General features: G+C 37.6%; 1 protein-coding gene across 7 annotated transcripts in view; it reads left to right on the top strand.

Moving 5' to 3' along the window:
- The window catches only part of Sbno1 (strawberry notch homolog 1), a 58,389-nt gene that overhangs the window by 30,418 nt on the left and 12,467 nt on the right, over nucleotides 1-15,504 (top strand). For all 7 annotated transcript variants that reach the window (XR_013434856.1, XM_021729264.3, XM_078039285.1 and 4 more), the window contains 15 exons: nucleotides 547-682; nucleotides 900-1,005; nucleotides 1,178-1,331; nucleotides 1,674-1,856; nucleotides 2,924-3,021; nucleotides 4,569-4,720; nucleotides 5,937-6,134; nucleotides 6,520-6,687; nucleotides 7,702-7,877; nucleotides 8,291-8,422; nucleotides 9,609-9,744; nucleotides 10,678-10,790; nucleotides 10,894-10,965; nucleotides 11,570-11,669; nucleotides 14,254-14,328. Coding sequence is in view for 6 of the 7 variants with exons in the window: in XM_021729264.3 (XP_021584939.1) it covers nucleotides 547-682; nucleotides 900-1,005; nucleotides 1,178-1,331; nucleotides 1,674-1,856; nucleotides 2,924-3,021; nucleotides 4,569-4,720; nucleotides 5,937-6,134; nucleotides 6,520-6,687; nucleotides 7,702-7,877; nucleotides 8,291-8,422; nucleotides 9,609-9,744; nucleotides 10,678-10,790; nucleotides 10,894-10,965; nucleotides 11,570-11,669; nucleotides 14,254-14,328 (1,999 nt within the window). In the remaining variant the exon portion in view is untranslated. The remainder of the gene's footprint in view (nucleotides 1-546; nucleotides 683-899; nucleotides 1,006-1,177; nucleotides 1,332-1,673; nucleotides 1,857-2,923; nucleotides 3,022-4,568; nucleotides 4,721-5,936; nucleotides 6,135-6,519; nucleotides 6,688-7,701; nucleotides 7,878-8,290; nucleotides 8,423-9,608; nucleotides 9,745-10,677; nucleotides 10,791-10,893; nucleotides 10,966-11,569; nucleotides 11,670-14,253; nucleotides 14,329-15,504) is intronic.

The following is a 15,504-nucleotide window of genomic DNA, read 5'->3' as shown; positions in this document are numbered from 1 at the left end:
AGCCCTGTCTTAAAATTTAAAAAGACTGGGGATGTAGCTCAGTAGTAAAGTGCACATAGTTTTAATTCTTAGTACTGTTCACATACACAGTGGTTAAGATAAATACCAAATTCAGTGGATTCCTCAGAGCCTGGGAGGGAGGGGTATGAAATAGAGGAGAAGCGCATAGAGGATGAAATAGAGGAGAAGCACTTCCTATGCGCCTGTAATCTTTTTTTTTTTTTTTTTTTTTTTTTAATGATGTGCTGGCTCACCACATTTTTTTTAAATTTTTTTTTGAAGGGGGGGAGAGAGAGAATTTTTTTTTTTTTAATATTTATTTTTTTAGTTTCCGCGGACACAACATCTTTGTATGTGGTGCTGAGGATCAAACCCGGGCTGCACGCATGCCAGGCGAGCGCACTACCGCTTGAGCCATATCCTCAGCCTGCACCTGTAATCTTGAAAAGAAAACCAGAAACATCAAAGAAAAGTTAATTTTTGCTGAAAATTCATAGATAGGCATTTAATATTAATGTGATATGTTCCTTAATTTGTTCCTAATAGATAGTGTTTGATGAATGTCATAAAGCAAAAAACCTTTGTCCTGTTGGTTCTTCAAAGCCAACCAAGACAGGCTTAGCAGTTCTAGAGCTTCAGAACAAATTGCCAAAAGCCAGAGTTGTTTATGCTAGTGCCACTGGTAAGTAGTTTTCTAATGTAAAGAGATAGGTTGGGCTGGGGTTGTAGTTCAGTGGTATAACACTTGCCTAGTATATTGAAGGCACAGAGTTCGATTCATATAAATGAACAAAATAAAAAAGACCCAAATAAAATAACACCAACTTTGTTTAAAAAAAAAAAAAACAGAGATAGGTATATGCCATTTTTTCAGTTCTAATAAATTCGGGGTTTTCCAGGTGCTTCTGAACCGCGCAACATGGCCTACATGAACCGACTTGGAATATGGGGGGAGGGAACTCCATTTAGAGAATTCAGTGATTTTATTCAAGCAGTGGAACGCAGGTAATACGGCTTATGGCACATACTTTTCCCACTAGGAATCTTTAATAGATGTGTTACTGCTAAAACCCCATCACTGTATGTTAAGTCCATGTGTTACTGCTAAAACCCCATCACTGTATGTTAAGTCCTAATTTATTTACTGATAGTTACTGTGTGTTTTAATTTTATTCAGAGGGGTTGGTGCCATGGAAATTGTTGCCATGGATATGAAGCTTAGAGGAATGTACATTGCTCGACAGCTGAGCTTTACTGGAGTGACCTTCAAAATTGAGGAAGTTCTTCTTTCTCAGAGCTATGTTAAAATGTACAACAAAGCAGTCAAGCTGGTGAGAAATGTTTCTTAATTTCTGATGCTTTTAATGTAATTGATAAGACTTCTGTTAGGTTTGTCCATTGTAGTGTCACAGCCCACAAGAAACCATTTCGCTGGGAAACAACAAATAAATATTATGACAGGCTATTTACCCAAGTCATCATTTCCCAAATTTTCCAGGTTTTCCATTTATTTCGGTTACATAAATTTTGAAATTATAAGATAGCTATATCCTGTAAGAAAACTTCATTATGTATTAAGAAATTTTGATTCCATGTTACTGAAGATTGAATAACTGCATTATATAGCTGTTTTCATAGATGAAATATGTAAAATGTTGATTCTGTATCTTCAGTGGGTCATTGCCAGAGAGCGGTTTCAGCAAGCTGCAGATCTGATTGATGCTGAACAACGAATGAAGAAGTCCATGTGGGGTCAGTTCTGGTCCGCTCACCAGAGGTTTTTCAAATACTTGTGCATAGCATCCAAAGTTAAAAGGGTTGTGCAACTAGCTCGGGAGGAAATCAAGAATGGAAAAGTAAGTTGGGGAAGACTTATTGGTTTTCCTTAAGTTGTTAGTTTTGTGGGTGTTTTTTTCTACTTGTGAGTTGTATCTTCTAAAGAATAGTTGCAAATATATTGATGTATTAAAACTTAAACATACATTTTTTAAAACCATAAAACCAGTATCTGTTTAGAAAATTTTTTTAAATAGTTCAGTATATGATATAATAAATAATTCTATGTCTGCCATCCCTACCTGTCACTGCTAATGATCTGGGGATGTGTGTCTCCTTAAACAGTTTTTTTTTTGTTTTTCCTTCCTTTCTTTACTTTCATGGGGGATTGAAACTAGGACACTTAATTACTGAGCTGCATCGTGGTCCCCCTTTTTTTAATATCTTCATTTTATTTATTTTTATGTAGTTCTGAGGATTGAACCCAGGGTCTCGCACATGCTAGGCAAGCGGTCTACTGCTGAGCTACAGCCCAGCCCTACATTGCTAGCCTTTAAAGAAAAAAAAATTGTAGTTGTAGATGGATAGAATGCCTTTATTTTGTTTATATGAGGTGCTTGAGAATTGAACCCAGTGCCTTATACATGCAAGGCAAGTGCTCTACCACTGAGCCACAGCCCTAACCCTTGATGAATATAGTGTCTACTTAAAACACAAGAGCTGTAAACTCCCTAAAGGCAGGAATAGTAATCATGCTTCCTATTTATAATCTATTTCCTGAGTTTTTGAGATATAGTATATCTCAAATATATGTAATGAATCAAACATTCTTTACATTAATGGTGTCATTCTATGAACATTTTGAATTCAAGGACACATACCCCAGAGCCACATCCCCAACCCTGTTTTATATTTTATTTAGAGACAGGGACACACTGAGTTGCTTAGCTCCCTGCTGTTGCTGAGGCTGGCTTTGAACTTGCAATCCTCCTGCCTGTACCTCCTGAGCTGCTGGAATTACAGGCCCATTCTTTGACTCTTTTTCAACAAGTTTTCACTATTTGAAAATATGTCTTCATAAGAAACCATAAGTATATTTTTATTTATATTAAATACACTTATAATAAATGCATTTTCTTTTCTCCAGTGCGTCGTAATTGGTCTGCAGTCCACAGGAGAAGCTAGGACTTTAGAAGCCTTGGAAGAGGGCGGAGGAGAATTGAATGATTTTGTTTCAACTGCCAAGTAACATTTTTGGTTTTCTTCTTGGGTTTTTTACTTAGATTAGTTCAAATGTTGGCATTTCCTTGAGGCAGAATTTTTTGTTCACTTGTATTTTCAAAAGTTTACCCTTCTGGGTTTTTGCAATTCTGTCCTTGTTTATATTGCAATGTCTTTTGGGAATTAATAATATAAAAATCTCATGATCCTGAAATGTTAAGCATTTTGCCAGTATTACACATAATATGTGAACTAACAGAAGAACTTAATTTTTGTGTTGTACATCTTAGAAATATGTGACAATGTGATTGGGTTTCAGTTAAGCTTTATGTATTTTTTATTTCGCAGAAGAATAGTAACTGTAGTCAGCTCCATTATAAGATATGCTAGAAAATATGGAAAATATTTTTTTGGACATGTTGGTGCGTGCCTGTAATCCCAGCAACCTGGGAACCTGAGGCAGGAGGATTGCAAATACAAAGCAGCCTGGGCAACATAGTGTGAGAACCTATTTTAAAGGGTTGGGGGGGGTGAGGCTCAGGAGTATAGTGCCCCTTGATTAAATCCACAGAACCCCCCATATATCCCCATACCTTAAAAAAAAAAAAAAATAGACCTGAGATCTTCCAAAATCTTAAAAATATTCTGATAATAAAATTAGGATATAATCTTTATACTCTTTCTTTTCTTTGGTAATACAGGTAAATACAACCGAGAACAGCTTTTTGTATTTAACTATCTAGAACTGCCACCTGTCACATGTGGCTATTGAGCAGTTGAAATGACCATTCCAGATTTAGTGCCATTAATGTAAAATATACACCAGATTTCAAAGGCTTCCTAAGGAAAAAAATATAAAACATCTTATTAAACATTGAAGTGCTATATTGAGTTAAAATATTATCAAGTTTATATTTTCCTGTAGTAGTATGAATTAAATTCTGGCTATCTACCATTGAGCTACATCCCAGCCATTTTATTATTCACTTATTTTTTAGAAACAGGGTTTTGCTAAGTTGCTGAGGTTGACCTTAAACTTGTGATACCTCTGCATTAGCCTCCCAAGTCACTAATATTAAAGGGTATCTGCCACTACACCTTGGGCTCCCCTCCACTCAAATAATGAATTTGATTGTGTTTATTTTGTGGCATCAAGAAGTAAATCCAGGGCCTCGCAGATACTGGGTCATTTTGTTGCCCAGTCTGGGATTCTCCTGAGTAGCTGGTTTGGGGGTTTGTTTGTTGTTGTTTTCTCCTTTTCCCAGACAGGGTCTTGCTATTTTGCCCAGGCTGGTCTTGGCTCAAATGATCCTCCTGCCATGCTTCCAGGTAGTAGGACTATAGTTGTGTTCTACTATACCCAGGTCTTTTACTTTATAGTGTAGCTATGAGGACATATGAAAATTGCTTATGTGATTTTGTGTACAGTATAATAATTGTACAGATTTGACCTAGAAAATTAGAATTTGTTTGAACTGGGTTGTATTTTGTAAGATTGAGCAAAGTGTATTTTTTCATAGAAATATATTTAGTAGGACTTTACATGTAATAAATTATTTTCTTTCCTACAGAGGAGTCCTACAGTCACTCATTGAGAAACACTTCCCTGCTCCAGATAGAAAGAAACTTTATAGTCTGCTGGGAATTGATCTGACGGCTCCAAGTAATAACAGCTCACCCAGAGATAGTCCTTGTAAAGAAAGTAAAGTAAAGAAGCGGAAAGGTGAGTGCTTTTCCTTAAATAGTTAATGTTGAAAGAACTTAAATTTGAATATTTTGAAATAACTTTGTTTTATGAATGAACTACTGTCCTCACACTGGCAAGGGGTGGTCAGTTTTCACTGGTGTGCTTCTGTAGTATTGAGTGTGAAACTATACCCTGTTTTAATTTAGATCTTGAACAGTTGACAGGTGCTAGATGCTGTGGTCAAGCATTTGGCCATATATTATGTTATTTAACCCACCAGAGGTCGTAGGAAATTAGATTTTGCTTTTTTAGTTTTATAGACAGGAAAACAAAAACACAAAAAGATAAATAGGTTCAGGAATGTTGCAGCTTCACATGGCTAATGAACAATGCCATGTGGACCAAAATCTGGGACTTTCAATTTTTAGAATTGCCTTTTAATAAATAGAGTTGGGTGAGGAATTCAAAGAGCCTTTAGGCTGGGCATGGTGGTGCACACATGTAATCCCAGTGGCTTGGGAGGCTGAGACAAGAGGATTGCAATTTGAAGGTCAGCCACAGCAAGTTACCAAACCTTTTTGCAAAATGAAAAATGAAGGATTTGGGCAGGGTTTCATTGCAAATGCCTGTAATCCCTGGTGTGCAGGAGGCTGAAGCAGGGATAGTAAGTTCGAGGCCAGTGTCAGCAACTTAGAGAAACTCTAAGCAGCTGGTGAAATGGCTGTCCCAAAAGCAAAAAAGGGTTGGGGATGTGGTTCATTGGTAAAGTACCTCTGGGTTGAGTCCCCAGAACTAAAATAATAAGTAAAACAGTTCAGAACAACAGCTTGTTTACCTTTAAAAATGAGAATTTATAAATTGATTACTTTATATGTATTACATGACCATGAACCTGTATTTATTATTTGGGCTCTTCCCACAACCTGTTACACAATGAAATTGTGTTTGGCCCAGAGATTCCGTCTTAAGTCTTTTGTCTTGAATTTGTTTGAAATATGTGCACTTTGTAAGCAGGTCTGGAGTATGTTCTTGGATATCTGATTTTTTTCTCAAGAGTGATTGAGTATAACCTGAGTTGTTAGGGGAGTCCAAAAGGTTAGCATTTGATTGCGAGTTTTCTTTGTAATTATATATTTGCCTAAATATTTTCCTTCTGTGCTTCTCATTTGAATTAACTCATGACCTAAGTGTGATGTCCTGGTCTTTAAAAACGTATTTTGGCTAACTATCTTTTTTTGGGTCTTGAGAGTAGGTGAAGAAATAGCTCGAGAAGCCAAAAAAGCACGAAAAGTTGGTGGCCTTACTGGTAGCAGTTCTGATGACAGTGGAAGTGAGTCCGATGCCTCTGACAATGAAGAAAGTGACTATGAGAGCTCTAAAAACATGAGCTCTGGAGATGATGATGATTTCAATCCATTTAGAGATGAGTCTAGTGAGGATGATGAAGATGGTAAGTTTTTCTGTGTATTGGGTGTGAATGAAGGATATTATGCTCCAGGGTATTCGACAGTGGAATATTAGCATCTTTTTTTCTGGGTAGTGCAAATGGTCACATAGTCCTAACCTTTGCATGGTGGAAAGCTCCTAGCTTATCTGTCTTTGGAGGTTTGAACCTCATTTATGGCAGATGATAATCTGTTTTGAGCAGTTGTTTTAATTGAACCTCAAAATGTGGGATGGTGCCTGTGTTATATGGCAAGGTTGTACTGGACATTGTAGTTGATGACGACTCAGAAGTATCAGTTCACAATATAAAAATATTCAAAGGTTAGGTGTTGTCTTCTTTAAGTATTGTGTGTTCAACAGATGATTCGACATCTTTTCTTGACTTTCAGATCCCTGGTTAATCAGAAAAGATCACAAAAAAAACAAAGATAAAAAAAAGAAGAAGAGTATAGATCCAGATTCTATTCAAAGTGCCTTATTAGCATCAGGTCTTGGATCAAAACGACCTAGTTTTTCATCTACACCAGTTATCTCACCTGCTCCTAACAGTACACCAGGTATCTTTGTAGAAATGTGCTTACGTGCTTTATCTGTAATATATGCTGTTTATTTATTGTGACAGTAGGGATTGAAGTCAGGGCACTCTACCACTGAGTTGATATCCCCAGTCCTGTAATATTTTAATGTTTTTTGTTGTTGTCAGTGGACTTTTATTTTACTTATATGTGATGTAAGAATCAAATCCAGGGGCTGGGGATGTGGCTCAAGCGGTAGCGCGCTCGCCTGTCATGTGTGCGGCCGGGGTTCAATCCTCAGCACCACATACAAACTAAGATGTTGTGTTTGCCGAAAACTAAAAAATAAATATTACCAAAAAAAAAGAAGAATCGAATCCAATGCCTCATACATGCAAGCTATAACCCCAATGCTCTCTTTATTTTTTGTTTTGAGATGGTCTCACAAAGTTACCAAGGATGCCCTTGATCTTGCCACCCTGTTGACTCATCCTCCCCATTGTTGGGATTATAGGAGTACGCCACTGTGCCTGACTAAAATTTGCTTTTTTATGGTACTATGGACTGAACTCTTTAGGTGCTCTACCACTGAGCTTTGTCACCCTCCCTCCCTCTTCTTAGTTGTAGTTGGACATAATACCTTTATTCATTTTTTTATGTGGTGCTAAGGGTTGAACCCAGCACCTCACATATGCCAGGCAAGCACTTTACCACTGAGGCACAACCCCAGCCTCTATTTTCTATTTTGAGAGAGGGTCTGGCAAAGTTGCTCAGGCTGGCCTCAAACTTGAAATCCTCCTGAGCCACTGGGATTATAGTCATGGGTCAACACACCCATCTTTAAATATGGTTTTCTTCTCTGTGAGTGTGTAGTCTATATATATTTTTTCACTTGTTGGACTTTCAGTTGATTGATTGATTGATTGAGGTGCTAAGGATCAAATCAAGTGGTGCACGCCTCTGAGCCACAACCCCAGCCCCCAAAATTTACTTTTAAATGAAACAAGTTTTTAAACTTTGTATTGATTGTTTAAAAAAATATTCTTTTAAATCTAGCTAATAGTAACACCAACAGTAACAATAGCCTCATAACAAGTCAGGACGCTGTGGAAAGGGCCCAACAGATGAAGAAAGACCTACTGGATAAATTGGAAAAGCTTGCTGAAGACCTGCCACCTAATACTCTGGATGAACTTATTGATGAGCTTGGTGGTCCAGAGAACGTTGCTGAGGTAAATGTGTGGGACTTTATTAGAGCTATGTCTTTTTGGTAACAATGTAGCCACTTTTAAAAGTTATAACTGAGTGGTATTTAAGCCCTATGGAGTGACTTGTGGCATGGGTGTCACCACATCATAATCTGTCTGGTTTCCTCTGGTAACTCTTAGAACACTCATTCTACTCTAGTTGTCCTGGAGCTGATGAAGTCTTGTCTCCAGTATAGAAGTGTGTCTGGAGCCCTGAGTCTCAGTGCTTGCTACACTTGTCTTAGAGTCCTTGTGATGGTGGCCATGTGTCAGTTTTTCTCAAGGACTATGTTGCAGTAATTTCTATTTCTGCTACCTAAATTTCTTTAATGAAGGAGCTGCTGAGTTGCATGCCCCAGGGTCAAGTACCATTGTTGTAATGTCTTTATTTTTCTCAGATGACTGGCCGCAAGGGGCGGGTTGTGAGCAATGACGATGGAAGCATATCTTATGAGTCAAGATCTGAACTTGATGTGCCTGTGGAAATACTAAATATCACAGAAAAACAAAGATTTATGGATGGAGATAAGGTATGTTTTTCTTAGATGCTTTTATTTATAAAAAAAGGAAAGGAAGAATTCCCATATGTTAAGCTTTAGGGCTTTTTTCCCTATTAAAGTTACCTTTTGTGCGCGAATCCATGTTGTTCTGTGGATTGACCCCGTGGCCTTGTGCATGCTAGGCAAGTGTTCTATCACTTTGCTACAACCTTCATCCTCATAGTTGTTTTTTAAAAATGTTATAAAACTATGCCTAGTGTGTTGGTTCACATTTATCACCTATAATACCAGCTGCTTGGTAGGCTGAGGCAAGAAATTGCAGATCAGCCTGGGCATATTAGTGAAACCTTATGTAAAAATAAAAGAGGAGCTGAGGATGTGTAACTCAGTGCCAGAGTGTTTGCCTTGCTTATTTAAGGCCCTGGATTGAATCCACAAGAGTGCATTAAAAAAGAAAAACCCCAGAACTATCAAGAACCATATCCGGTTCATTGTATTCAATTTATGATTAAATGATAATAAAAACATGTAAAGTAGTCCCAGTTATTTACCAAAAAAGAATAATAGGCATGTAATTTCTGTCCTAAAGTTGTCCCCCCGCAACACAACACATGCATTTATTCATTTATTTATAATGTGGTGCTGAGGATCCAACCTGGGTCCCGCCTGTGCTAGGGGAGTGCTCTATCGATGAGCCACAATCCCAGCCCCCTAAACTTGTTTTCTAAAAATAAAAGGCAGTCATGGTACTGCACACCTGTAATCCCAGGTGGCTAAGACTGGAATATCACAAGTTCCAGGACTCTGCAGCTAAGACCCTGCCTCAAAGTAAAAAAAGCTGGCCATGTATAGGTCCATGGAAGACCGCCACTGGGTTCAGTCTCCTGTATTGCCAAAGAGAAGACTTGCTGTCCTCCTGCCCCAGCCTCTGAAGTTATTGGGATTACAGGCCTGTACCACTATGCCCAGCTTGTCCCCCACATTTAAACACGTTTTAGGATATTGTACTTACCTTACCATCTACATCCCACTGGTTACATGCCCACTTGTAGCCATAAGGGAGACTTGGATAGCTGATCATGATTCTAGCTAGGCATTCATGTATCCAGCTAAAACTGGGAGTCCTATTATTGAGAAAGGCAGAAAATAGTATTTAATTAGGGCCTGCCCTGTTTGTGTACAAAAGTGATTTTTCTTTTTCTTATATTTAATATAGAATATTGCTATCATCTCAGAAGCTGCTAGCTCAGGTATTTCATTACAAGCAGATCGGAGAGCCAAAAATCAAAGGCGAAGAGTTCATATGACTTTGGAGTTACCATGGAGTGCTGATAGAGCAATTCAACAATTTGGTGAGTTCTTACACTGAATTTTACCAGGTGGGTCCTGGGATTCATAGGGCAAGTGTGTACATACATACAATTTTAGAACTTGAAATCTTGGATTTTGCATTTAAGGTATATTGTATATACATTATGACATATAGTTCTTCATGAATTATTTTCTGTTTTTAAAACTATCTGCTGGGCATGGTGGTGCATGCCTGTAATCCCAGTGGGTCCAGAGGCTAAGACAGGACGATCATGAGTTCAAAGCCAGCCTTAGCAACTTAGTGAGGCCTAGGCAATTCAGTGAGAACCTCTCTCTAAATAAATAATGTATTAAAAAGCACTGGGGATGTCGCTCAGTGGTAAAATGCCCCTTCAATCCGTGGCATACAAAGCCAGCCACCTCCCCCCCTCCCCCCAATAGATATCTGGGAGACTTCATGGGCTTTCTGGCATTTTATCCAAGAATGGGGCTTCTTACAAGTATCTTCATTTTGGACCTGTAGGATTTATGGGGTTTGTGTTACAACATCTCTTTCTTCCATGTCCCTTTTTCAGTCCTCAGGGGCTCCACTGATGGTACATCATTAGTGCTTTTCATTTTCATATTCTTGACACATGGTAATTTAATATCAACAATTTTGGCAGAATCCAAAGTGCCCGAATATTAGCAACATTATGGTTACCCAAAACTAAGCAATAATAATATTTTGGGTATTTAACTCTCAAAAAAGGCTCTGTTTCCTCATAAGGGGGAGTATTCCTCTGAATTTGCATTTCTTTTGTCAGTATTTTCACCTGTATACTTTTGGGTAGCTATGGAAAATGTTAAAAATTTCTTTGTTTTCCTCTTATGGATTATTCAGTATAAGCTTAATTTTAAATGCTAGGAAAACATCCCAGAGTATCTGTCTCTAGTGAACGTAATCATTGACATCTAAGAAAATGTTGTTACAGGAAGAACTCATAGATCAAACCAAGTTACTGCTCCCGAGTACGTCTTTTTGATTTCTGAGTTGGCGGGAGAACAAAGATTTGCATCTATTGTTGCTAAAAGACTTGAGAGTTTGGTAAGTTTTTGAGTAGTCTAGTGTGTAAAAGATGGTCTCTGTTACCTGTCTTCTACTAAGGGGGCTAACCATGCTTTGATTGGAAATGTTTGTGTTTTGCTAGGGGGCCCTTACACATGGAGACAGGCGAGCAACAGAATCCAGGGACCTGAGCAGGTTCAACTTTGATAATAAGGTATGTTTTGGCATTCAGTATTTTTGAAAACTTGTAGAAGTGTGTGATGTCTATAGTGACAAAAGGAAAAGAGGTTACTGTTTAAAATTGAAAATGGGCTGGGGCTGTAGCTCATTGGTAGAACACTTAACTAGCAAGTGTGAGGCATGGATTCAATCCCCAATACTGCCAAAAATATAATTGAAAACTCTGTCTGCAGTTTTAGTTTTGCTTTTATATTATGACTTCCTTTAAGACGGAATTTCAAATATATGTTACATCTTTAGTGAGCCTGCTGCAATATAGTTATCTTTCCACTTCTATTGGGAAATAGAAATATAATAAATAGGAATGAATCAAGTGCAAGTTCCTGGAAGTAAAGCAAATTATTGCTTATTGAAAAATGTGTACATAGGCTTTATCTCGGCAATAGAATAGGCATACAATGTGGCATGTGGAGAGCACTTGCATAGCATGTAGGAGGTACTGACATATCAAATATATAGATAATTGAGAACTTTAGTCTTGAATTCTTCAGTACAATAATAGTTTATTCAGTCTAAAATGTAATTGAAAAATGTCCTAAATGCTGAAAGTGGTTAAAATATTTTGGTTTTTATTGTAGTATGGAAGAAATGCTTTAGAAATTGTTATGAAATCCATTGTAAATTTGGACTCTCCTATGGTATCACCACCTCCAGACTATCCCGGAGAATTCTTTAAAGGTAATTTTTAAAAATAATGATAACAAAAAAGTCATAACCATGAAGAATACTTACTGACAGGAATATATTAAAATCTGTTCTAACATTTATTATTTTTTAGTTTTTATTTTTCTTTAAATACAACTTATAAACTTCAGATAACTTAGATTACTTTTTATAATAAACAGATTGGTTATAAGTAACTTAATTCATATGAAAGTGCTTTTGCTCTTGGCAGAATTTATTGCATGTTGTCTTAAAACTGGACTTACTTGAAGAGGGTAGTTTTTTTAAAAAATTAAATCACTCTGCCAAATACCTTTTAAAATTTCATTTTAATGTTAAAAAACCTCAAGGTGAATAATCTGGGGGATGGGTTTTGTGGGGATTGTAGATGAAAGGACATAGTAACATTGTAAAAACTAGGCAATGGGCACATGTGGCTTATAGGATCTTCTTTTTTGAAATTTTCATACTTCATTCCAAATTTATAAACCTACATTTTTCTCACCCCGTTATATAAGTAGTTTAGGTTTTAGTAGTTCGGAAAACTGAAAATATTTTGAAATATAAGGAGAGACCAGGTAACTTAAAGCGTTGTCATTGTGGAATTGACATTTTTCACTAGAAAGTGCTTTCCAGTATATCAGGACATACTAATATGTATCTGTAATAGTCTGTGTTGACCTTCCAGTAAGGGTAGTCATCATCCCTGTCTTTTGACAGAAGAAATGACAAAGCTTTAACTCAGTTCTTATTTTCCTTCAGAGACCTCCAGTGACCAAAAAAGGAGACTCTTTCTCACTCTTTCACTTTTTTTATCATTGGAGGGAGTATACAAAATTACTGTTATTAATAAATGATCACTTATTCATTGTAAATAATGAAAATCAACTATAGTGAAACTGGGTATGATGATGGATATCTTATAATTTCAGTAACTCAAGAGGCTGCTGAGGTGGGAGGATCTTAAGTTTGAGGCCAGCCTCAGCAATTTAGTGAGACCCTATCTCAAAATAAAATATGGGCTGTGGAGCTGGGTGCGATGGTGTATGCCTGTAATCCCAGCAGCTCTAGAGACTGAGGCAAGAGGATCATGAGTTCAAAGCCAGCCTCAGCAACTTAGCAAGGTCCTAAGCAATTCAGACCCTGTCTCTTAATAAAGTACAAAAAAGGGCTGTGAATATGGATCAGTGGTCAAGTGCCCCAGAGTTCAATCCCTGGTACAAAAAAGGGGGAACTGTGGATGTAGCTCAATGGTAGAGCAACCCTGGGCTCAATTTCTAATAACCCCTCTCCCTAGAATGACAAGTTAATACTCACATTTAATTTTTAACCCTGAAATCACAGAAATTGACGGTGTGAACAGAGGCAGCACTCCACATCTTTTCTCTATTTTAACAGCTGGAGTGTTCTTTTATTTACTTATTGTATTCATTTATTTTATGGTACTAGGGAGTAAACCCAGGGTCTCATACATGCTAATAGCAATAATAATCTGACAGTTTATTCACTTACTTATGTTCAGATGGTTTCCTATTTTTTGCCACCAGAAACAGTGCTGAACTTACACAGCTATCCTTACATATAGGTGATTTTTCCCCAATTGGAGTGATTCCCAAAAGGAGAAGTCTGGGTCAGAGTTGACCCTCTTCGCTTATATACTCTTATTCTGTAAGTTTGGGTTGGAACCTATATACCTTTTTTTTTTTCCTTTTGGTATTTGGTGTTTGGGTTTCTTCTTTCTTTTACAGTACTCATCTTTGAATCCAAGGCCTTGTGCATGCTAGCCATGTGCTCTATCACTGAGCTCTACTCCCAATCTCCTACTTAAAAAAAAAAGTCCATAAGCTCCACTCTTAGTATTAGAATTCAAGGCATATTGACTACGTGTTATTTACCTTTTGCATTACTTTGTCAATAATGGTAACATCTGGATAGAAGAATTATTATGTTATTAATTTATACAATTATTTTATCAATATTCTGCTGATTGTGCAAAATGGTTGAGATTCTGTGCATGACAGCTGCATAAAGAAAGGTCTCCATTGTGTGGTATTGCTATTGGAAAAATATTTTAATGAAGGTCCAGGGGTATATACATTTCAATAAGTCACCTTCTTAGCAAGCACAAGGTGTCCTGGGTTTGAACCCCAGTACCCTAGGAAAGAAAAAACAAGAATGAAGGTAATATAGTATGAAGTTTGAGTACTGCAGGATTTTGGAGTGGCTAAAGACCTTTGGGGACTGTGAGTATCACTTTATTCTTCTACTTGGAACTGTGGAAGATATATAGTTGAAATTTTTTCCCATCCTCTGTCTTTGGAGATTGAACCCAGGGTCTTCCACATGATAGTGCTCTACCACTAAAGCAGCATCCCCAGCCCTTTTTGTTTTTGACGAGGTCTTGCTAACTTGCCCAAGCTGGTCTCCAAGTTGTAATCCTCCTACCTCAGCATCCCCAGTAGCTGGAATTTACAGGGATGTGCCACCATGCCCGGATGGGCTTGATCTTAACGTAGAATTATTTATCTAGTTAGATTAGTTATGTAATAGCTCATTGGATTGTTTGAATTAGGCTTCTTACAAATTTATTTTCTTACAGATGTTCGACAAGGACTGATAGGAGTTGGCCTGATCAATGTAGAAGATCGTTCGGGAATTCTTACTCTTGATAAAGGTAGTATTGTTAACTTTGTATGTGCATGTAACTCTTAAAATTAGTGAAGTCCATTTTGGTATATTTGTTTTTGTCAACAGAGAGGAAGCTTTTAGGTCAGTATTTGTGTTCTTGTGTTGTTTTTTTGTTTTTTGTTTTTTTAAAGAGAGGAGAGAGAGAGAGAGAATTTTTTATTTATTTTTTAGTTTTCGGCAGACACAACATCTTTGTTTGTATGTGGTGCTGAGGCTCGAACCCGGGCCACACACATGCCAGGCCAGCCACATCCCCAGCCCTATGTGTTCTTGTTTTTGTTTTTGCATCGTCTTTGGGTGCTGGGGATAAAACCCAGGGCCTCATGCATGCCAGGGAAGATTACTGTATCTCTGAGCCATATCCCCAGCCTTAGTCAATAGTTCTTAATCTATCTAGCACCACTCTGTGTGCTTTTGGCTGTTGTGGTTTATTCAAATGAAGTAAAAAGTCTACTATGCCTACTGAGCAGTAGTTCTCAAACCTGGCTGCAAGTATGATCAACTGTTAAACTTTAAGTAATACTGGCTCCAGGTGTGGAGCACAAATGGTTTTCTAAAGCTTACAAGTGTTCCAGACAAAGTTGAGATTCGCTGGTTTTCATAGGACTTAGAACTTAGTTCTAAGTTTTTTTGTATGTGTTTATGATGATGAGGATTCAAGCCAGGGACACTTTACCACTGACCTGTATCCCTAGCCTTGTTATTTTAAGACAGGATCTTGGGCTGGGGATGAGGCTCAAGTAGTAGCACACTCACCTAGCATACGTGAGGCACTGGGTTCGATTCTCAGCACCACATAAGTGTAAAATGAAGATACTGAGTCCACCTAAAACTAAAAAATAAAAATAAGTTTTGTTTTTTTTTTTAAAGGCAGTTTCAAAAAGAAAAAAGATAGGGTCCTATAAGTTGTCCAGGCTGGCCTTGAACTTGCAGTCCACCTGCTTCAGCCTCCTAAGTAGCTTGGCTGACAAGCATGTGCCACTGCTCCCAACTTGAGTGAAGATTTAATGTTGATGAACCAGTTGTGCTAAATTGTTTCCATAATTTTCCTTCAGCAAAGTTGAAAATGCCAAAAATCAATTTGCCAACATGTCCTGAATGTGTACTACAGTGCTAATGGCTAAAGGTAGAAATGGGCAAATTATAACCCTATTGTAGGGAC

The sequence above is a fragment of the Ictidomys tridecemlineatus genome, chromosome 2 (assembly GCF_052094955.1).
Source record: "Ictidomys tridecemlineatus isolate mIctTri1 chromosome 2, mIctTri1.hap1, whole genome shotgun sequence".
Lineage (NCBI taxonomy): Eukaryota > Metazoa > Chordata > Mammalia > Rodentia > Sciuridae > Ictidomys > Ictidomys tridecemlineatus.
Note: the sequence above shows the minus strand (reverse complement) of the source record. Positions and strands in the feature narration are given on the sequence as shown.